The 24814-nt window shown below is 36.8% G+C and overlaps 1 protein-coding gene across 7 annotated transcripts in view; it reads right to left on the reverse strand.

The window, feature by feature from the left end:
• Gadl1 (glutamate decarboxylase like 1) overlaps positions 1 to 24814 on the reverse strand; it is a 183150-nt gene that overhangs the window by 68426 nt on the left and 89910 nt on the right. For 6 of the 7 annotated variants that reach the window (XR_010050090.1, XM_063257081.1, XM_063257082.1 and 3 more), the window contains 3 exons: positions 15593 to 15792; positions 6666 to 6717; positions 455 to 544 (listed from right to left, as the gene is read on the reverse strand). Coding sequence is in view for 6 of the 7 variants with exons in the window: in XM_063257081.1 (XP_063113151.1) it covers positions 455 to 544; positions 6666 to 6717; positions 15593 to 15792 (342 nt within the window). In the remaining variant the exon portion in view is untranslated. The remainder of the gene's footprint in view (positions 1 to 454; positions 545 to 6665; positions 6718 to 15592; positions 15793 to 24814) is intronic. The other variant, XM_063257084.1, reaches the window with a different exon arrangement.

Raw genomic sequence — 24814 nt, forward strand, 5'->3', positions numbered from 1 at the left:
TAAGTAACATGCAGGCCTTTGTGCATAAAGAGAACAGAATGCTGCACACTTCAGAAGGTTATCAGACTTAACCATTATTTCCAAATGAGTTCAGAGAGATGTTCTAGCATAGCTGAAAGCATTAGCTCTTCACCACACAAATTTAATCCATGTCCTGTTACAAGATCACATTTTCTGCAGTTCACTGGGAATCAGAACTCCTAATAAGTTCAATGATTATCTTGCAAGCAGCACAATTGCCTCCAATTTTTCTGTATGTACCAAGTGCGCTATTTTGTTAGATGTAAACAATGTTTACAACTGTTGGGTATACCATTATTTTCTAGTACGGTAGTAGCCATCTCTCTACATCTTTGAGAGGTCCTTACAAGTGCAGAATTATTTATAGGCCCGATAGTCAAAGGGTATCAAGTCCATGGATCACAAATCACAATACAGTTTACTCATTACTTACCAAACTAAGTTTTTCCCAGAACTCTGGTCCTTCTTCCATCTCTCTGAGGCTTGGTGGAATGTACCAAAAGCAAATATTGGCATATTCAGGCTACAAATTAAGAGAATGTGAAAACTGTTGTGTTATCCTAAGATTTATCTTTGAATGCTATTAAACAAATACTTCTTAAACTCTTAGTCTTTTAAAGACTTATCAAAATTGTATTGATTAGACATCCACAGCTTTATGGAAATTTTTTTTTTTCTCCACTGTTTGCACCTGGAAGATTCTCTTCCTTCTGAATAAGAGATGAGCCCAGATCAGAATACAACAAAAGGCTGGGGATGACTCAAGCTAGTGCTGACCATTCACTAATGCCAGATGTACACACACTCAGTGATACATTGGTTCCTCCTTCTTTGACCGTGATGCTTAAGACAGTTCTTCCAATAATTACTTTGCTTTAGTCAGCCAAAATTGGCCTCTCTTCTCAGGTTCACCTGACATGGTTCCACAAGGAGGAACAGCAGCCAGGCAGCTTGTCTCACAGGAGGCTTCTGGAGTGGATTTTAGGAAATCTTAGCAACATGACCACTCAGTGAGCTTCTCTGCCACACTGGAGCCCTGTCACACTCTCTTCAAAGAGGTGTGCATCGGTCACAGCAAGGGGCACCCTCTTTGCTGGGATCACTATCTCAGTTCTAGCAGAGCTGCTCTGTGTGTCAGCTCTTCCTGTATGCTGGGTGTTTAGATTCCCTTTCTTGCCTGTAGGGCAATGCCATAGGACTCTAATTATCTATACACAAATTAATAATATGATCATCAATTTGTTAAATTTAAGTATTCACTGTAGTTTTTTATCACACCTCTTATCTCTCTCACTTCAAATTACTAGGTAGTAATTTTTTCCTGCTGAATGGACCCTGATTAATATATCATCAAATTTTACATTCATTTTCACTTACATGAAAATTACAAGACTCCCCACAGCTGTATGTGTTATGATAGATTCTGTATTTCACAAGTTAGGACCTAGACATTTTATTTCCTTTAATAAGTTTGTTTAGGTATTTTTGGTACTGACATATCCATGATTTCTTTTGCCCAAACATGTTCTTTAGAATGGTGTGGCTTCTGTACTTAATGACATCTGAAATTTTGTAAAGCTTTTCTGCCGTTTTATTTTGTAAGAGAGTTTGATGGTCCATTTGGCAGAATACATTCATTTTAGCCATTCCCCAAATTATTAAGAGCTGAAAAACGTTTTTGAATGTTCACAAGGAACATAGTTGAGTTTCTTCTGTGGTTTTTGTTGTTGTTCTGTAGCTTGTACATTACACTGAGACTTCAAAGCATTAATGTGTATTCTCAGGAAAGAACCATCTGCATGACATTTAATTTTAATCCCCTTCATAAATAAAAGTGTGACCTCTTAACTGGCTTAGAAACATACTTAGTGTGTGTTGTTGAAGACCATAAAACTGAAGAGGTGCCAAAAGGAATACAACAGGGAGTAAAGGGTACAAAATATATGCAGCAAAAATATTTTGTCATAATCTTATTTTACCTTTAAGGAAAATGTGAATACAATTTATCTTGACCTTAAAATAGAAATAAAATATATTCCAAGGTGATTAGACAGCAATTCCAAGAAGAGTTATTGAATAAATGATATGTGCTCACTTGGAAAATAAAGTGGTGGTCACAAAAAGATAAAAGTTCAATTCTACAAAACTGGGTCATATTTTAAAAAGTCATTCCCTTTGCTTGTGATGTTACTAGATCAGAATAATAGTAATAAAAATTAAAGCTAGCACTATGCATTTTAATAAGTATAAATGCAGACTCTAGCATATAGCTTCAAATAATCAATTATGCAAATATAGAAAGAAGGAAAAGCTAGCATGGCAGATTTTAAATGACTTTGAGTTCCAAGGTATTAATATAAGATTGGACTGTTGGAAAATTCCAAAGGAAATACCAGGTAACATAAAAAGTCCAGAGTGTAGCGACACAAAAATGTAAATTTGAATTCCAAATTCTCCAACACTTTATTGGGAGGAGTGTCAAATTTTCTAGGATTCAGATACCTAACTGATAATATGGAGATGGAATAAGATTTTCTACCTTACAGTGTGGACAGATGGATAAAAATACAGTTTAGTCAAGATACCACTATGTTGACTTCTTTATATTGTGTTTGAAGGGAATAATAAAATTTGTAGCATATTTGAAGAGGATAATCAAACTATTTAATCTAATAAAGACATTGGATCGAGCATTTGGAAGAGCAAATGTAATGCAGTTAAGCTGCAAGGGAATTGGCATTATAAAAGGAGAAATTTCTCATTATCAAAGAAATATTTTTGGCAAAGGAATGGCACACATGTAGAAGCCAGTAAATTGAGGGGAGTGGCAAATGGCTGGAAAGAGTAGAAGAATGGGGTTAGTGGTAACAGGTGAATCTGGAAATGGAGGTGTAGTCATTTCAGGAAGGCTTCCTAATATGCCATATTTGGGAGTTTTGGTCCTGGTCTAAGAGGTATAGTGGTGTCACTGCTGAGTTTTATCCTAGGGAACAGACTTCATTCTGAAAAATCCACTCAAGCTGCAGTGTGAAGACAGCCTGGACAAATCTAAGATTCTAAGTGGGAGACAGGTTAGGAGACACTATCAACCTGAGGGGTGATGGCACCCTGAAACAAGATAGCAGTTTGGGGGGTGGAGAAGACTAAGTATCCAAGATATGCAAGAGGAACAAAGACAATAGAGGAGGTGAACATTTAAGTGGGTCTCCACATAAAGACAATTCACACAGAGACTGAGAAGAAACTGTCAAGTTGAAAAGACAAAGAGGGTCAAAAAAATCAAGACACAGGAAACTCTTCATGGAGGAAACTCCACCTCTATTTCCAGCTCTACCCCTCTTCCTTAACCCCCACCCTCCATTCATTCCAATGCTTTGCCATGCCTCTGAACACACTGGCTCTCATGTGGATGACTATTCCTTTGCCAAAAAACCGTGATAGGACAGAATTTGAAAGGTGGAGTGAATAACAAAGAAAAATGCTACAAAAGTACAAGGAGAAGATTAAACACTGTGGGTTGCTGTGCAGGATAAATCACATCCTGCTGGGTACACATTAGTAAGGTTGAATAACTACTATAATATAAATAATCAGAGCTACCTGGGAGAGGGATGAGCTAGCCACCCCTCTGCAGCATGAAATGCTCAAGTAAGGGCTGACATCTGTAACAGGTGCTGTCAAGAAAATTGTCCTGCAATGGACAGTTGGTCAACTAGATGTCCTTAAAAAGTCTTTATTTTGCTGAAATCTATGGGATCTAATTAACTTTTCCTAATGTAGAACCAGGAAGAGCAAAACAGAAAGCTGAATAATTAGGACCTTTTCAAGACATCAAAATGAAATAGGTGAATGACAGTATAGCAATGAATATGCCTCTAGGAAAATATCTATTTGATTTGAGATCCAATGCAGAGAAAAATAGAGTTATGATTTTCAGAAGAGTATGAATAATGCAGAATTTATTTGAAATGATAACTCTCAATCATATTCAGAGATATGCACTCTTTTCACTGTTTTGAGGAAAGATATTCAAGTACTGGGTGTCTGTTTTGTTATGCTTATCTACTATTTTCAATGTTCCACTTACTGGTCTCATTGCTCTCTGCTTAACAACTCCTCATGTTTATGCACTTTTCCTCCTCCTTCACTACCTTAACGCCTACATGTGAAATGTAAAGTCTGATTCTACCTTATTATTTCAAATAAGGTTAAGGGACAAGCAAATGGATTGCACACAAAAATACTTATTAGCAAAGGCTCAGGATGCAGTTCAGTGTTAGGCATGAGTAAGACCCTGGAGTTGATTCTTAGCACCAAAAACACAAAGAAAAATAACAGCAACTGAGAAAACCCATTTAGCAGAAGTTTTGCAAGATAATTTAGGAAGTCACCCTTACTGCTCAAGGACCAGCATGGTTGCATAGAAGATATACCTAGGGCCACAAGGCTGCCTGAGGAGTGAAACACACTACCTTCATTGTGAGGGTAATGAATGTAATTTCCTAAACCTGACTGGAAGGGTTTCTGTCTCACTTCTCTAAGTCTTTATGAAGAATATATTAAAACTATTTTAAATAACCATATTTTTCATTTTTTTCTTTCATTACTCTCAAAAGACTTTTCATTTCTAACATAGATAGTACTTTCCATAAGCGCTACTGGCCCCACTGCCACATAAAATACGCAAATTTGAGAAAATAAGCAAGCAACTCAAACTCAAAAAATTTTCAGGTGAGTCAAACTCAAATTAAGCAAATCATGTAACTTGTTTCTTTTACTCCAGGCTTTGATACACACTTTAAAAACTGCAGACATGTTCTTGCAGTTATAACTCCATAATCATTACTATGAAATTGCCAATAAATTTTGATAACTTCTAATATCCATTTTATATTCAAAATTTTCCAAATGTTGTCCAAGCTACTTTTACAGTTAATCTGTAAAAAGCAGGGTTCCAACAGTACAAATCCTGGGTTTGCTTGTGAAGAACCTTTAGCCTCTTTGAACCCAGCTATTACTACCCTTTATGTTCACACCACTGATCTACTGAAGAAGTTAGGTCACCTGTTTAGTACAATGTCCCACATTCTGAATTTGTCTCTTTGCTTCTTTGCAGAGTTATTAAGTCATTTAAATATCAACTTTGTGAGCTTCCTCATCTGTCTGATTTTTAGGAAGTTTGGAACTTTAGTACCATCTGATTTGATGCCACCTTTGTAGACAGTGATATAAGCCACGCTCTGGGTTCTCTGAGCTGCAATTTTCAAGCTAGTTGAGGACTGTCCCTATATATCACCTGAACTACTGCAACAATCTCTCAGTTTACCTCATTATTATTCATATCTTCCCTTTACTACTGCATTTCTCTCTTCTCATGACAGCCAGCACAATCCTTTGAAATCAGAGTCATACTCCTTTCTCTTAAAACCTCTCCAAAGACTGCACTTAGAATAAAACTCAAAGGCCTTCGCTTGAGCTACCTGGCACATCTAATCTGGTCTCTTCCCACTTCTCCAACCCCATCATCCTCTGTACTCTTCAAGCACAGGGAACTCTTCAACTGTAAGCCCCTGTGACTGTTTACTGATTCTACCCAGGATGATGTTAATTATCATTCAAGTCTCAGATCAAAAATAAGCTTAAAAGCCCCTATTTTTACTATCCAAACTGGACATACCATTTTGCCCACACCCCATCTCAGAATATTCTTCTATTTAATTCTCTCATAGAATTGTAAATGTTGATGTTTTACTGTGTACTATATTATCTCCCATGAGCCTATTTGTTTTCTTAAGACATCTCATTACCCATTTCCTTGGTAGAGTTTGCTTGTTGCTGTCTTTCACTTTCCATTTGTGAGGACCTGAGAGAAGAGCTTTTTCCTGTCTTGTACCTCCAGAGCTTGGCACACAGTAATTGTTGAGTATATTTTGCTGGATAAAGGGTTACTAAACATTAGCTAGGCAATTACATTCAGCAAGGTTGTTAAATTTTCCATCTTTAGGTGACCATATTTGTTTTAAAAACTGCTATAAATTTTATGCTATAAAAAGATCTAAGCCTCATGCTTTCTATTTCTTAAAAATCAGAAATAAGTAATATGCTATAGTTTCTATTAATATATTTTAGAAAAAAAATCATCATTGCAACCATCTTATATCTTATATATAGCAAACAATCTAACAAGACCAACAACAAAATGGTTATTTACCCATTGCTTCAAAGTAAATATGCCCTTATTATTTTATAAAAAGATTAAAGTATATGTTTTATTGTACATTCCCCTAATTGATTTTTCAGATGCACTCATCACTATAGCACAGTTGAATTTCTCTAGTACAATCATTATGCAATTTATATATCAAGAGAGAGGTCATAATTTATTCATCATTATCTGTAGTAACTACTATTTAGCATTTTAATTTTCAATATATAAAGGCAAGTGTATTCCCTATGAATTCAACAAAGGAAAAATTCTTGCTAATAGAATAAATTAGCATAATGGACTATATGAATTAAGATAATGACTTAGCTTAATTCATAGTCTGCAACAGAAAAAGCAATGAAATATAACAGATTAGAAAATTATCACCTTCATCATTGTTGACTGATAAAATCAGGAGCACATTTCCACAATCACTTACTTCCATTAGTAACTTGAATCCTTCTCTTTTCTTGATCTCGTCTACAAGGTACCTACAATTGAGAGTCACAATTATATTTATCATCTACCAAAAAGGGAAACCACAAACAGGACTGATAATAAAACTGTTATGTCTAACACAAGACAAGGCTTAAACATAAAAGGATACAGGTAAAGGCAAAGTTTAGGATTTAAAATGTTACTCTTGAGCCTACCACAATTCTCTGGGTTTCAGCAAAAATAAAATACATCTTTTTAATGGGATGATAACTGTCTCATTTGTTAACAACAGTTTTTTAACCCCAATGTGAAAAGTCAAATAAGGTAGAATGAATATATATCTCTTAAGATATGGGCTTCAAACCCATATTCTGAGTAAGACTTTGGCTCAGATGCTTGAAGCATCTTGCTGGCTTGGAGGAAAGAGTCTGTGTTGTATAAACCTTGCTTATAATATAAAATCAACATCACCTTCTCCAAGATAATCATTGTCATGTTAAAAGTGACTACACTCATTGACAAGATATCTATGGTGTCATCCTGAATAGAAAGACAATTATCACACCATCTGCGTCAGGGCAGAAGTACAGGAGACAGGGAACATGATTCAGAAAAGTCTAAAATAACATTGAGGACAAAGAGCAAAACAATACTGACTCTCTTGCTTGTTGTTTTTAGAAAAGACAAGCCTGAAATGGTTGATGTTCAAAATTAGCAATCTGATCATGACCCTAAAAAAGTTCACAGCATTTGCTCACTTCTTCAAATTCAGGGTCAAATGTAAGGGAATGCTCAGAAGTGCTGAAAGAAGTGTTTTCCAGAGATTTACTGTGATCTTATATGTCACAGCCAAAGCAGAAACAAAGAGGCAAGAACCACACCCCCACCCCCAACAGCATGGACCGCTTTAAAAGACTGTGTGTGCAGTGGTCACGGATTTGTGGTACCATGATCACCTAGTCAAAGTATTTATCAGTTCAACTAATACTCAAAAATACTCAGTCCTGCACTTCGGCCTCTACTCCCTTACATTTAACACTGAATTAGTACAATAAGCTTTTCCGGTCTGAAAAAGGCTTTGTATAAAATGAAATAAATTCATGTACAAAAATATAAACTCTAAAAACTATGAAAATAGGGGGTTATTACCATCATCACATTTTGTTTGCTAAAGACCATCCGAGAAAGTGGATCTGGAATACAAGATGCAGTTCTTTTTCCCTAAATATTTTTATATAGTTTTCCACGTAAGGTTAAATTTTGATGTTTGTATACAGACATCAATTTTTAAATATACAAACTCATCAATGTTCGGTTCCTCCTTAATTACTAATATGGATTCTTTATTTTGAGCAATAGTATTGCAACCCCCCAGCATACACATACACACACTCTCACAACACATTTGGGGTTCCACATACGTACTCCTTTTCCCGAATATTTCTTTCAGGTGATATGTAGCTAGGAAGATTTTCCTACCTTTAACACAGTTACTTATACAAAACAATTCCAAAAGTTAATACGCACCAAATAATACTCCAGATCACTGATAGTCAAGAACAAATGAAAACAAGCATATTAAACCCTGTTCCCTACATGATACTGGAAACACTTTAAAGTGTTTCAACAGCCAGTGTTAGTAAGAAATCTTTTCAAAATAGTAATACAGTACTCACCTCTGATCAAGCACACCACTTTTGTGATGGTCTACTGAGATAATAATAATACCAAAGATAGGCAAAAAGATACATATTTTACACTAAAGTATAAATACACAAATTTATATATGTTACATTTAAAGTTCTGTGTATTTATGTGTGTGTTTTCTATACAAACTAAACAGAAACAAAATTAATGTCCAAAAATTGAAGCATAGTAAATTAAAATGCTCTCTAGTAACTCCATGTAATATGGTAAGCTACTAAGATAACTAGATTGTCTGCTTCCCTTAAACAACAGGGATGCTTATGATGTATTAGAGATACAACAGAGGTGCTGAGACATGGATAATTTGATTTCCATTTCTAAGAAATTGTTAAAAAGAAAGAAAAAGTGATCTTTGAGTGCAGACACGAGCACAGAGAAAAATATGAAAGGTACATCATAAATAGTGAAGGTTTGTTTACCAGAAGGAGAAAGAAAGCAAGTGTAATGGGAATTACGGATTATCAACTACCTTTGTATGCCTCCTTGCAGAGTTTTACAGGTGTAGTTACTACTGTAAATTTTTAAAAGGAACTTGAGTGAAAAATATAAAGCACAAAGCAAAACAAGTCCAATCTCTACCTATACAAAAAATGCTGTGAACTACTTTTTCTCTCTTCTTCTAGGCTACTAAGATACAGGCAATTAAAAGTCACACAATGACTTCATCCTGAGAAGGTGCACCCTAACCCTCAACATCCTGGGCCTCTGAAAACTTCCCTGCCCCTGTAGAAACCTTGGGGAAGACTCTAGGTTATGGTATGTTAATTGTGCATGTAGCTAATCATCACTGTAACACTAGGTGCATCCCTCAGTCCCTCTGAGTCTGCCTCAGTCTCCTCACACTTGTAATGGAGACAAGAAGCCACATTGGTAAAATCCTCCCCTAAACATGTTATGACTGTGTGAAACTTACACATACTATATCTGTCTGGTCTCAGTTTAAAATATTCTTGTCAAACTGGCCAATGCTGCTGTCAGGGTGAACATATTCCCCAAACAAATTTGAGTTATTTCACTTAAAACTGCTTTTTGCTATCCAGGTAGACAGAGTGCTCATGGTCCTCCTGTTGAGATCGGTGTTCCCCCTGTAATCACTATCACAGCCTGTGAACCTCGGTGCCACACTCCAGGAGTATTAAAGGTGGAGGTGATTCAGGGAAAGAAGAAATGCTGCTGTTACCATGATAACAAAGTCCAACACCAGAACTTCCAAATTATGATTCATGCTACACCCATACTAACAGGTTTTATGCATAAAAAGGTTTCACTAGCAAACATGTTTTTAGCATTACTGGACATACCAATTTGACTGTTTTTTTCCCAAGTACACTTGGCTTAATTCACACAGTCATCTATTGAACTGGTTGGATGGCTCACAAATATCACCAGAAACCAAGCATTTCTACCATTTCATGTGGTCTTGGAGAGATTAACGAGATCCTCTCCCTTGTTCATAGCAATAAGTACCAAAATTACATGTGTCACATCCGTTCCTAAATAGTGTCTCCAAAAGAAAAAGGAGGGACATGGGCAAAAGCACTGTGTCTTTACCATGTACTTCTCCATATTCAGTTAAACATAAATTCCCCAGAAGTCATCACATAATTCTTTCTGTATCTTATGATTATTCACAAAACCCTCCACTAACTGTTGGCAAAAGGACATCAGTTACACCAGTGTTCCTAGTTAGATCATTACTGTTTAAATAAAAACAAAATATTACTGGCAGAGAAAAAGAGAAAGTGGCTTTCTGGAGAGGCAGTGAATAATATCTGCTTACTGATAAAAGCACGGGCAAAAACATTTCTATTTTAAAGACCCTCTCAGAGTCTTTAGTGTCCCAGTGAGCACTTTGAATTTCCAAGAGAAAAACAATAGTTAACATTTCCTGACTATATTTGACCATGAAAACATTTTTAAAAAGATCATCAACTGAGATCTCCTGAGCATGGTTCAGAAACACTAGGTTAGATATGCTTCCATAGAAAACTCTACCACCCTCTAATGTTTAAATGAAGTCAGTTGTTAGGGGATAATCCAAATAAGTTTGGGGTCACAGCTATCTACATTCACAGGGATGACTTATTCTTCATAACTTTTTCAATATATGAAAATAGTCCAAAATTCACATATATTTTTAAAAAACTATTCTTTTAAAAAACTATTCTTACAGAAGCCAAAAAATTAGGGGGGGGCATAATACAAAAATCATAAGCTAGTATCAAAAACAAGGGAGTAAGGAAACTTATAAAAAACAATAATGTCATTAAACTCGTCTTTGTCCTTTCCATTAAGTTTGGCATAAGAAAGAAGAAAAAATACATGCTATCAACAGTTTTCATCAACTGTAGTAAGGCTGAAAGCTTGTATTAATATTCTGAGTGGATTCGGAAATATATATTAATAATCTGGCTTCAAAACAATTTTTCCTTTACATGCAGTGTTACAGACTCTAAATTTCTCAAGTTGTTACATGAGTCTATTAAAGTTTTTAATTTCACTTGTTCTCGGTGCAAAGCATTCTTTTATTTCTGGAAATGGCTGCTCTAATCCCTTTCTCAATCCACCAGGCACTTAAGCATCTCCCTGATCTGCTGTGGACTGTGTTTCTCCACCGTCTCATCCTCCCCATTGAAATTTATTTTGATCGATGCAGAGCCTCTCAGAACTCTTCATGTTTTTTCCATCTGCTTCCTCTGTTCTCTGCACATATCAGAGCAGAGCTTATGGGTGTTGTGATTCATCGCAGACACCCACACGCTTATTCTTCTGCAATTGTGATTTGTAAGAAAATTACCAGTTTAAAGAAAAACCTTGGACACGCTGGCCCTTCTAGACTGTCCTTCCCACGGCCTGGAAAAAGCACCAGCACAAAAGCACCACTGTGTAACTGCTCACCTGTTCCGGACTGATAGCGATAAATCCCTCAGAATGTATGCAAGTCTATGAAATAAATTCCACCTGAGAGATCGCAGAGATTGTGTGTCAAGGGAACAGATAAATGATACACTGGAAACTGAATGAAGTAGCAGAATAAGAGTTCCTCAGCTGTTCGTTGTTGGTGAAAAGACTCCCACATGACTGTTTGAAGCCTGCTTAAAAATTACTGCTCCGTGAATATCTGTTTAACCTGGGCGTCACAGTAAAGGCCACGCAGACACCTCTGCAGCAAGTAGTCCTGGAGATTGTAACGCATGGCCAGCTTTTTCTAGGCAGAGGTCCAGGCAGCACGTTTACCTGCTTTGTGACAGAAGAGGCATCTTAAGCCTAAACCCTCTGGATTTCAATTACACTTAATAATCACATGTTGCTTTAGGCTTCCAGAGTCACTGATTTTTTCCAACAACCAAAGGAAAAAGCAATTTACTTATTAATGTATTTTTGCAAGAAATGTATTCTCAATTGGAATGACACGGTCAAATGGAAATTCATGAACTCCTTAAAGCTTTTCCATGCAACATTTTTTCCCTTATTGATAAGATTTTTCACAACACATAGTCAGAAGCACTGTCTTCCTAAAAATATATATTCTTATTTTTCCAGGGAAGATGGGATAGAGTTATGTGATCAGGAGAGTGATCACTGTCTATCAAAATCTGATCCTTACATTTTAAGACCAATATGCAAATTGTAACACTAACCTCTAAATATATTTAGGAGCATCAAAAATTGTTTCCATAGAAATATTGCGATTCTTACTTTAATAGAATGAGTGAGAAATCCTCCTGTAGTTTTTTCTAGTATTTGTGAGATCTGACCTAGAGCCGAGAGAAGTGGGTATTACAGTGTCGCGGGGTGCCAGGACCTGACATAGTTACACCATTGTGTGGGTCTGCACTGTCTTGCTATCTACAGAAGGAAATCCCACTTCTTGCAAATAAAACAAAGTAACTCTGATGTAGAAATTCTGCTTGATAGAGCATTCTGACTATGGATGAGAAATGTCTTTTGTCAATTCTGAAGCAAATTTCCATTGGTCAGTGGACTTGGGGGAAAACATTATTTCCATTCTAACTCGTCAGTGTTTGAAACAATTATGCTGACTCCCATAATCAGTGGTATTCTGAGAGCTCGTTTCTAGTGCCTGATGAGAACCTCCTGCTAAATACTGCAGGATTTTGCACACCATCACTATTGGTAACTTTCAATTTGTCATACCGGGAATATTTATACTATGAAAACTGGCAAAATTTACAAATACAGGCTTTTTGTTTTCCTCCTGAGAGTCAATTCACCTGCACGTGACCGCCCATGGGTAGAAGCAGACAGAATAGATAATGAAACTGAGACAATACATTTTTTTTTCTGAAGAAAATAGCAAAAATTAAAAAATAAACTTTTTCTGTTTCTAATTTGCTATGATTTTTAATCCTAGAGAAATTCTCCAAGTGATAGATTCATATTCTTTCCAACTAACACCAAGTGAAAACACTGTCCTTTTTCTTGGCAGTGAGGGTAGGAGAAGAGGATGACAAATATCAACCACATGGCCTGGAAAACTGCTGGATATCAATAGTGTAGAAAGGGAAGTCAAAAAAAACCTATCAGGAATAATGACTTGAAAGAGAAAGGAATCTTTTTCAAATATTTAAATATAGGTCATGCGAGCCTGCAGTTATCCACTGAAATGCTAATTCAATTCAATTTGACAAACATTTACAAACAATAAGTTTTTGTTGAATTGAACTGAAATGTCAACACGTATCCCGCTGTGATATTTCTCTTCAAAAATTATAAAGTATCCTTAGAGTATAAACTAAATTCTGTCCTAAGATGAATGTTAACTTCATAATAAATCTAATCATCAAATATTTATATTTAGTCTTATTGCAAGACATTTTTCAATGAATTACTTAGCAACTTTGACAAAATAATGCCGATAACCACATTTAAATAGTACAAGAAAATAAAAAGTAAGAAACAGATTCCTGAATTTCATTTTAACTTAATGGGCACCCGAGTATCTATAATGAACAACTTCACTACTTGGTAGCATCTACTTCTAATAGAGGCTCTTTAATCCCACTTGTAGTAAAGGCACATCCCTTAACTGGCTTCTGAGCATCCTCTGTAAAGAGGTTGACAGTCTCTGAGTGCCAAGCAAGGACATACGACTCAGTATAACCAGTGCATGTATCACAATCCCCTGGTAAACCACGACTGGTTCTGAGTAGGACATTTCTCTCACTCATTGATAATTAAACTTACCATGGGATTATTATATAAAGGCTAAGCTCTCCTTTAGACTTTGACCTTAAACCTGGAAGAATAAAGATCTAACTCCTGACACTCACCTTTCTTCATGGGAATAGATTTAACATGAAGAAAAGCATGGCTAAATACAACATAAAGGTTGTAGCCTCATGGTATTCTTTAAGCCTCTTAAACTATTCCAAGAGTCATTTCTACACTAATCTTACAAGTAACATGAGATAATAGGGTTTTTTTTTGTTTATAATAACACGATTAAGATTTCTGTTGCTTACCACAAAAGAACTCTGACATAATATTCATAAATATCTAAACTATGTCTTATACTATAATTACCAGAGTCGCTAATTTCTAAAAGTGCCACAGCTATGTCTTAAACTGTATTCTCTGGGGTTGGCCATTTTATTTTCTTTGATTAAAGGAAAGCCAGTAGATGTAATCTCACCCAGAGTCAAAGCGGGGTGGCCTTCTTGGGTTTTTGTCATAGCCATCACAAAATATGCCCCAAATATACCCTGCTAGTCTAATGAAAGATGACAAAAATGTGGAGAGTAGACTCCAGTACCCCTGCTTCCAGAGTAGAAAGAAAAATCACACTACCCAAGTCGCAGACCACTGAAAATAAACAACTGCTTTTTAAGACACTTGGTTTCAGCCACTTTGTTCCAGTGAATATTCATTTTATTTCTCAAATAAAAAGAAGATACTTAAGGTTTTTATGAGTGATATGTAAACAAGTAAAGTGGGAAAGATTATCCAAGCCAGAGATCACAAATCTGATGCCCACATTGGCCAAACAGGTAAGAAAATATGATTTGTATAATAAATAGCACATCCCAGGTATTGTTTTAATTGCTTTACATCAATTTCCTTAATCTCAGCAGTAACTATTTGATATAGTTGACATTATTATTAGTAAGATCTTACTGGGATAAAAATTAGATACAAAAAAGTTAAGAAACTTGCCCATGTCACATAGCTTGTTAGTTATAAAACTACCTTCTGAATTCAGTTTGTCTGAACCTCAGTGGTGTAACAGTAAATAGGCTAGACTTTAATCACACACACACACACACACACACACACACACACACACACAGCAGGAAGTGTTCTCTGTATTTAGGAATAGTTATGCTCAACTGATTGGTACAATGTAGGATTAAGAGCTTTTTAACCTTTTGAAAAATGCCACAAATACAGATACGGGGGAAATATACTTTAAAATAATGTTTTATTAATACTGTTAAGTTCAACCCTCTGCAGGGCATACTCAGCAAAACACGCTGAAAGTTAAATTGGGTTGTGTCTTCTTCATTTGTACGCACTGCTCTAAGTTTAGCAGCTGGGTCCTGTTCAGGTGGTAAGGGTCTGACACCTGGCTCAAGAGCTTTTCTAACATTCTTGAAAGTTACAGCAAAAGCTTTGCAATGATAATAGAAGGTGATGTGGAAGGAAACATGCTTCCACATCACCCTTTCTTTTAACCCTTTCCGTTGTCCCCACATTCTCAAAGATGTGTTTTGTGATTCTTTAAAATCACACTGACTGCCGAATTTTCTTACATCCAGAGATTTGGGACTGGTCCTCCCTCTGACTGGACCATTCTCCTCTCCCCCCTCTTCAGCAGATCTCACTTGAGGATCTTCCTTCAAGGAAACTCTGCCAATATTCCTTAAGAACAAACTAAGGACCACTCTTGAGGCACCAGGTGCTTCTCTTACCAAATAGGAGACCTGCTTCTATTTCACCTGCTTTCTCTTCTGAACACATCTGTCAGGAGGCTAAGGTCTTGGAGGACAGGGCATGCTGGAGTACTGCTTGGCTCACAATTCCTACCACACAGTATGTACTAAGAAAATGTTTGGTGCATGAAGGAAACAATTCACAATTAAAAGAGCATGTGTGACCTTACCAAGGTTAATTGCACTTCTTAAACAACATACATGGACACACACACACACACACACACACACACACACACACGCACACATACACACATACACACAGTACCTAGATAAAGCAAGAGCACGGTTAACTCTTTCTTCAAGGCCTAATGTCCCCAGGGCCTTCCAGGTCATCCAGAATTTGAATGCATCTGGTCTCCTGCTGCACTGGATAGACTTGTCTCCTGTATCATAGCTGACATCGTAGAATTTATCCTGTTGGAAGAGGTATGATGCCTTGGCTGAGTAGCATTTCTTAAGAAGATCCTTTGAAAAAAGAAAAAAAAAATAAAGCTTATAAGACTGCTTATTTTTTTATAATGAGTTCAAATTTGAAAATGCATGAAAACAAAACCTATATGGAATTCTACTACCCGTGCAAAATGTATGTCCCACGGCATGGCTCTCCCATGTTAAAAGTCCCTCTTAACTTTCAGCACAGGTTACCCACTGTGCTTCCAAAAAATAAAAATTATAAAATCTCAGAGTTGGCAACGCTACACCCATCTTCACAGTTTCACTGATGAGTGAAAAGTGGAGAAGATCACATTTTCATGACTGTAACATCAAAGGAGAAACCTGACATATTATACATGTTTTAGACAAGTTCATAGACTAAAAGTAGGTTTTTTCAGTTCACGTCCACAAAATGAAAGACCAGATGTGATAGTATCTTAGCACTGACCACCTGAAGAAAGAGTAGTGGAAGAGTTAAATAAAAGCTAACAAGACCTCCTAGTCACAAAACATCAGCCCAGATTCCACAGGTCTTTTGTTTTTGTTTCACATTGGTTTTATTTGCAACTATATTTCTTTCACACTTACTGAATGGCTATTTTTCACTAAGAAGTGAGTGATAATTTATTCAATCACCATTTCATGATGTTCACCTTGACCCCAAATTACTGCTTTATGCCATGTTGCCTTCAGTGGCAGCAAGTCTCTGCATAAGTTCACCACTCCTAACCTGTCATTCACAGCCCTGGCGACCTCCTGATCACCTTCATGCCTAGAAAATACTGATTAGAACCTTCTGCCACCTGTTACCAATCTAACGTGTTTTAACCACAGATCCGGTCCCATTTATATATCTTTGCTAACATCAGGTTGCTTGATTATTGTCTCTATTATAATGTTTGACACATCCATTAGAATATATGCAGCATATCTATAAAGTTTGAAGTTCATTAACATTTAACACGGCCTCCTTTTTTGACCCAGGCATATCCTTCCATGGGGTTCCACCTCAAGATGTTCTGGCCACTCTGCTTATTTGCCTATTCCACTCAGTTAATATTTAGCTGAATTTGCTGTCTTTGATGTTGTATTGTCCCCGTTTAATGAGCAGTCACGACATCTATTCTCTGTGTATGTGACAAATCAGGTTCTTGAGGGAGGGAATCATTCCCTTAAATTTATCTCCACATTCACATTCATAGGGCTTCACACTGTGCTGGCCCACAGTAACTCCACCAAGTTGTCAGGACAATGACACCATATCCCCAAAGCCAAATGTCACTCCCATTCCCCTTATGTGTGGTATGAATAGCAAAAACAATATATATAAGCCTCTCATTTAGAGCATCTTCCAACTTTAAGCAGTGCAAAACTCTCAGGGCTGTATAAAAAGTTATAAAGGAAACTCCCCATAGACACAGACAAATATTCTTAGAGAATATTTCCTTCTAATAAGAGAATGCATCAAATATGATCCATTTGAGTAATCTCCTTGTGCTTAATGAAAAGAAAATCTCAAGAAAGACAAATTTCCCATTTTACCAGCAGCATTGTCTTTTGTGGACGTTAAACTTGACCTAAATATGTTTGATTTCCAAAGCATGATTTTATATAAAACATCATACACCAAGTACAATGAGAAAGTCCAAAATTCTACTCAGTCACTATTCACAGTAAATTGAGTGTAAAATAATAATCAAACAAATTCTAGTAAGCCTACAGCCTGAGTATGACAGATTCTCATAGACACAAGGGAAAAATAGATTGCTATTACATTAAGAAAGAAAAGGGCCCTTACTTTTAAATCTTCACTTTATTTTACCAGTAGTCTTTCAGCTGATCAGTTGCCACCACTCTATCTCTTTACCTTTCACAGGTCGGAGAATCTTGTTATTGTTTCCATGGCAACTACAGTCTAGCCATATATTACAACACTAACAAAGGGACACTGCATATATTTTAAGGACAAACCATGCACACACATTCACAGAACACATGTATAAACCCATGTATTTGTACCATGATTATAAATTTACTTTCATCAACCATAAAAGATATTTTTTAAATCATCCAAGTAAATGAACTTTGGATATGCCTCAAGCAAGCTTCAGGGGCCCACATTAGTGATTGAGATGGAGAGAAATCTCATTTATTATCAAAAGATAAATTGCATTATCATGGGAAGACGGAAGAGCACCAAGAAAGCGTACAACAGAAAGGGTGATTGTCCCACAGTGATGACACAGTTAATCTTATCACACTGAAAACTCCTGCTGCATTGGAAAAGTTTCATAAAGAACAACTGGAGGCTTGGGATTTACTTTATCGAAAATAAATGAAAACTTTCCCCCCAAAGTTCCTGCTTTGCATTTTAGTTTCTAGCCTCATATTAAAATGAATGAAATGTCCTTTAGGTTTAGGGTACATTATCAACTAAGAGGAGAGGCTCAGATCTCCAGAGAAAACTAGATTTTAGGAGAAGTGTAGTAAAAATTAACATTTTTGAAAAAAAATTAATTACTTATTATCCTAGCAAAAAAAAAAAAAACCAAAAAAACTGTTTAACTAGCTTGTCTTCATACCCTTAATCCTGAAAGGACACTAAACAGCAGTTATATGAATTCTGACAACAAATACCCAGTGAGAATACCAATTGCTTTATATGGTGATATTAACTCAGACCATTTTCAAGGATTAGTAGACAACATATTAAGCCTTGCCCAGTGGCAAGTGAAAGAAGCTTAAGCAAAGGGGGGATTTTCATAGACTTAGTTCACACATTTAAAACTCTAGCCTTTATAATCTCCAGGCACAGCTGGATAAGGTTTAAATGATATTCATCATTAGGAATTTTTCACTTCCTCTTGTTCTAATGTCTTCTGTGTTGGCCTCACAAGCCAACACAGAAGCAGAAAGTTGGGAGGGAGCCTTGGAACTGGGGCTTCCAAGTGGGACCTAGGACTATGGAGAAAGACTCAGGAAAGAGACAGGATATGGAGACCATAGGACTTCCCCTAGTGAAAACATCCCACAGAAACCCCCTCCTTAGCTAAACTCTGGTCAAGCTCCTCCCAGTCCTCTAGGTCTCTATTTTGGCCTGCATCTTAGTCAAGGCTGCATGGCCCATTTGTAACAAGAGTTTTCCAGAGTCAATTTAGAGAGAAGTCCCCACCTGGATATCTGATCACTTTTAATATCTGACCAAATATTCATCCCTCCTCCTTGGAAACTGATTACCCTAGCCTTCCCTCAGCAAAAATTCTAGTAAGTCCATTTAACTTGTCTCCTCTTTTTATTGCTAGTGTTTTCTTAGTATGTTTCCATTCTCTGAGCCCTACTTGCTTTTCATTACAAATTTCCATGTTATGCTTAGAATTCAATCCAATTCCCCACTGGTCTCTTTCCCCATTGACTATACCTGAATAAATTCTCTTCTTACCACTTCAATGGCCAGCTCTGATTTTCTTTGTCATTACCCAAAAGAAAGAGACTCTTGGCCTCAATCTGTTATCTGAAACTTCTGCTCACCAAATCTGGCAAGAAACTATAGAGACTGGCAAAGAATTGTGAGAACCATAATGTGTAGAAGTTAGGCAAAGAAGAAGGTAAAGAACTAATTATACTGTAAAGAAAAACAGGCAAATGAGAAGCACTCTACATGAGTACAGAAACCACACTATGGTTTTCACAACATCTAAACTAACCCTAATAATAATAAGCATGAGAACTAACATGCATTAGGCTCCTACAATTTGTCAAGAACTGTTTTGCATGAATTTACTTAAACCTCACAATAACCCAATGAGGCAAGTGTTATTATTTTTCTCAATTCTCCTGTACATGCTTTGCAACATAATAAGGGTTGGTTATTTACCTAAGGTCAGATAGCTACCAGGTGGTAGGGCTTGGTTTCAAACCAAGGCTGGTTAGGTTCAAGGCTGAAACTCTTAGCCTATTGTATTCAGCTACATCAACAGTGAACATGCAAATACATGAGATGAGTACTTACGACATTTAAAGATATCATTAAAAGTATATAACATATAACTGAGCCCATAGGTTATATTATCGCTGTTAAGACTAGCTAAGCAACTAGGCTATTTCAGATTCAATAGGTTCTTTCTCAGGAGTCAATTGTCAACCACATGGATCACTTTAAGTCAACATTCTCTGTGCAATGAGGTTTCCTTTTTGCCTTATTCTTCACAAATAAATGCTACTGATAACTCTTCCTACTTGGCTTTTCCCATATTCTACCCCATGTCATCAATTCAGTACACATAAAAAAGCTTTTCTAAATGACATAGGAAATGGAACATTGAACAACTTTGTAGTAATTACTTCACTGAAAAAGCATGTATTGAGGTTCTGTTTTATTATAAACACTATGATACCAGAAGTCCAGGCATAGAGGCCTGATACAGTGCTTAGTGTTCAAGTTGATATTTGTTGAATGAATGTGTAAAATCATCCTTAGGCTGTGGTGGAAGAAAGGTCTGGCTATAATGTACAATATAAAAGAGAACATTGAAAATGTTTATGCCCTTACAATATTTATTTATTGAGCAAATATTACAAGTGCTTTCATACAGACCAAAAGCTACACTAGACACTGGTGACATTATGGCACATAAGAAAGTCACTATCTTTAAGAAGTTTCCAATGGGAACAGGGATAGAAGAGCAAGACAATGACAGTGTCAAACTAGGACAGGAGAAAGGGCAAGATGCTTCAGAGTGCAGAGGAGGGTCACCTTCCCTCCTCACACATTACACAGGGCTTTTCGGGCAAAGAAATGTCAGCTGAGAGTTGAAAGATAGGAAGCAGCTGATGAGAGGAGAGACACTAGAATTCATTCTGACTGGAGCTAATTAATGAGGTAGCATTTAGCTAGAGAGAGCAGGACTTGAAAGGTAAGAGGTAGCCAAGTCACCAGGACTCTTAAATGCCATGAGAGGAATGATTTGTTATGAAATTTCCATCAGCACATACAGATATTACAACGTATCCTTCTTACTGATCTGGCAGAATAAAGGGAGAATCAGCAGATGTGGAGACTGCATCTGAGTTAATCACTTGGTGTCAGAGCTCAAAGAAAGTCACTTAGTATCCTGGGCTTCATTTTTCTCACTGACCTAATGGAAACGCTGATGCTTGCTCTACAGACCATCCAACTCTGAAAACCTGATGATCTAACGTTAATTAGGAACACACTTCAGTCTTTGGCCAAAACCCTGCCACTCCTCCTCTCACATCCCTAGAAGTCCGGGCCCCTCCCAGCTGTCACCAGCCCTTCTTCCTCTGCTTCACTCATCCGCAGGTAAGCCGCAGAGTAGGATACCAACTCTAGGCTTCCTCTTAATGTTTTCATAGAATAACCATTAAAACCTCACTCACCTCCTTGTTTTAGGATCAAGATTTTGCCCTAGTGATAAAAGTGGGCCAAACTGACAGACTGCATTAATGACGTAAGAAATTTTAGAGATACAAAGAGGTGTCTCTTGTCTTTGCCTTCCAAAGGAAGCAAAGCCTGCTCTGACTTAAACCTCCATGCTTGATACTGTGGCTTTTTACAAGCCTAGGCTTGGTGAGACACCACAGTCATATGCGAAATAATGATGGCCCAGGGAAGGAAAGTAGGAAGGGAGAGAGGGAGGGAAGGAAGAGTGATGCAAAAAGCAAGAGTGAATGGACGATATGGAGATAGTATTCCCAGGCAGATTTTAAATGCTAAAGAAAGGGCAGTCTAAGGCATTTGTTTACCTGGTGTGTTTGCAGCCTATGGAAAATGAGCAGACAACCCGGTGATGCTGATGCAATACTCTCTGAGTGTGTTGCATCAGAGCACCGCCTTCAGAAATTTGTCTTTTGTCTAAATAGGCAATGATGAGTCAAGTAGGATAGTGAGTCTACAGCTCGCTACTTTCCCTCTACATGCATTTGTACCTACTACTATTGTCTTCCTTCATTTCCTCTTCCCAGTATACAACATATAGAACCCAACAGTACAAGTTCAAGTACAAGTTCAATGGTAAGATACAGTACAAGTTCAATGGTAAGAAAGAAAACCAGTCATTGATTACCTGTGGCATCACCATCTTTGCATTTATTGTCACCTCCTAAGATCCCACTTCTTTGATCTGCTTCTTTGGGGTGTATTTCATTAATTTTACTTCTCTTGCAGCAACTTCATTTTCTATTCAGTAAAAATTAAAATCATCCAGTATTGTATTCTTATAGAAAATAGTACTATGTTTAAATAAATGGCCAGTTTTTCTTAGAATTGGACCCTGAATCTGTTTATTTATCATCTCCTGGGTAACTTCAGTTTGTGCTTCAGCTGTCTCAGTGTCTGTTAAAAAGTCACACCTGACATGCAGGCTTCTGCTGATCCTATGTTGATCAGTTCATTCATCTCCCTTCCCCATCCCTTTACATAGTCCCCATTCACTGGCATCACCCGTGGGTCAACCCTACTTGTGTCTTCCATTAATTCTCACTGCTATCTCTCTCACTGCTCGTATTTGCTGGAGGACGTTAGCTGGGAAAAAAGAAGAATACATCCCAGGGCAGCACCCCGCAGGCTTGGAAATAGGTGCTTTTTAAACTATGGTTGAGCTGGCATTGGAAGTGCCATTCAACCCAGCTATTCCACTTCTAGGTATATTCCCAGAAGAACTGAAATATCATACCACAGTGATATATGTGCACCCATGTTTATAGCAGTACAATTTGTAACAGCTAGATCTTGGAAACAATCTAAATGCCCATCAACTGAGGAATAGATACGAAAGTTGTGGTATTTTTATACAATGGAATATTACTCAGCTAAAAAGAATGATCACATTGAGATATTTATAAATAAATGGACGCAACTTGAGACCATACTCATAAACAAAATAAATCAAACTCACACGTATAAATACCATATAATCTTCCTAGTGTAACAAAAGGTAAGAGTACATAAGAGTTTATGGTAATTATGATTCCCCATTACATCGCTTTGAAGGCTTATAATGTTTTCATTCATTAGGCAGAATGGTTTTATCCTGGTTTGTTTGATTTTATTGTCTGTGATAGTATTAACAGCTATTTTGAAGAAAACAAGACATTATAATAGCCAGTAATGATTTAATATCATCTTACTTGGAAGTCCTACTATGCTTTTGTTCTTCTGTTCTATTGGTTCTATCATGTTGTATCTTCCATAAACCCTCCTGGAAGATTCCAGAAAGTTTTGGCAAGTTCTAAGCCTATCCACACAGGGATTTTCAGAAAACTGATAGCACACTTTAATGCATGAGCTAGGATTCTGTATTTTTTTTCAGAAGTGTAAATTTTCCTTAAATTCTTCCAACTAAGGGTTAGAAGGAACTGACTGAAAATGAGACTGAGCTAAAAGATATTTTTAAGAAATGCAATTTAATAATTTTAAACCGTGGCACTGCCTACAGGAGAGAGGAAAGTTGGACCCAGGTTCTTAGAGAATGTGTAAATGCTTCTATAAATAGGTAAGAAACATTTGATAGTGCAGAGAGCATCTGGCAAAACCTCTGCTTGCCCTACAAGCATTTAAAAATAGTACGACTGGACTTCTCACTGAGGACAGCTGGGGATTTTCTTAGGCAATTATCTGCACACCTTCTCTGCTTATTAGCATAATCAAAAATAATGTTTTTCAACCACTGACTACAACCTATGGTAAGTAATTATTTTTAAACAGTAGTACAGTACCCACCCTAATGTACGTAAATGAAAACAATAGTTTTTTTTGGACTAGTATACCTCATTACTATATGGAATGCATACTGACACTTTCTATACCTTTTTTTTTTTTTTTTTTTTTGTCTTTTTCGTTTTTTATCGGTACCAGGGATCGAACTCACGACTGCCTGCTTGCAAGGCAGGCGCTTATGCCGCTGAGCTAAATCCCCAGCCCCAATATACCATTATTTTTGTTCTATTCATTAAAACGGAAAAAATAAAAGCTTCTGTGGGTTATAGTTGACTCTATAACTCAAGGCCAATTAGTATAGGGTGTTCTAACCCCAGACAATACTAGCCTCATCTGATAAGCATTTTTTCAAACACTAAGTTCTTATTCAGACCAAACCAAAAAAAAAAAAAAAAAAAAAAAAAAAAAAAAACAGAATTTCTGGCATGGGATCAGAACACTGCTAATTCTTTAAAAGCTCCTCCAAGTGATATTAACATGTAGTCAGCATTAAGAATCACTGATCTGATGGGTCCTGACCACACACTGGAACATCCTGAGCCAGCATTATATCATTCACGTCAGGACTGGTGACATCTGAAATTCTGAGTTTTTATGAGCACACACAAGAGGGATTTTATGACTTTTTTATGCAATTAGTGCATTTCCCTGGTCTTATTTGTGTATGAATATAAATGTAAAAAAGACTTCATATCAGATACCTGCAATAAAGAGAATAAGAATCATACTGAAAGGAGATGAAATCTCCAAGCTGTGGAACATATATCCATGGATTATGGCATGGATGTAATATGCAAACAAAACTAAGAACCCTATCCTACTTTGCTAAGGTTTTGTGATCTGCAGAAAATGACTTGTTTTCAGAAGCTAATTATATTAATGCAGATGTGAATAAACTTTGCACACCTAACTCCGATAAGAACTGTGATTTTACTTTTTCTGTACTAGTTCCAATTCTTGAATTTCTACGATTTTACCTGATATATATTTAACTGACATACTATTTTGTTGCCAAACAGACTTACGGCAACTTATTTTACTGTGGTAGGATTACTAGAGAAAAAGATGTGGAAGAGCAAAAAGTGCAGGAAATATGTGGAGGAGGGGAAATAGGATAAGAGATGAGGTCAAGACTGGGAGAAAGTGTAATGAGAAAATACAGTGAGTCCTGGAGTGATACCTGCACGTAAAAGCACATTGGAAGCAATGCAAGAAGAGAACTCGTACTCAGTAACTCCGGTTACACATGCACAGCAAAAGTATCCAGTAGTCATTTGCTGTTTTCAAACCTGGATATTTACTGTAGAACTGTCAACT

Source organism: Cavia porcellus, unplaced genomic scaffold (genome assembly GCF_034190915.1).
Source record: "Cavia porcellus strain 051 isolate PalLab524CR breed Dunkin Hartley unplaced genomic scaffold, mCavPor4.1 scaffold_10, whole genome shotgun sequence".
NCBI lineage: Eukaryota > Metazoa > Chordata > Mammalia > Rodentia > Caviidae > Cavia > Cavia porcellus.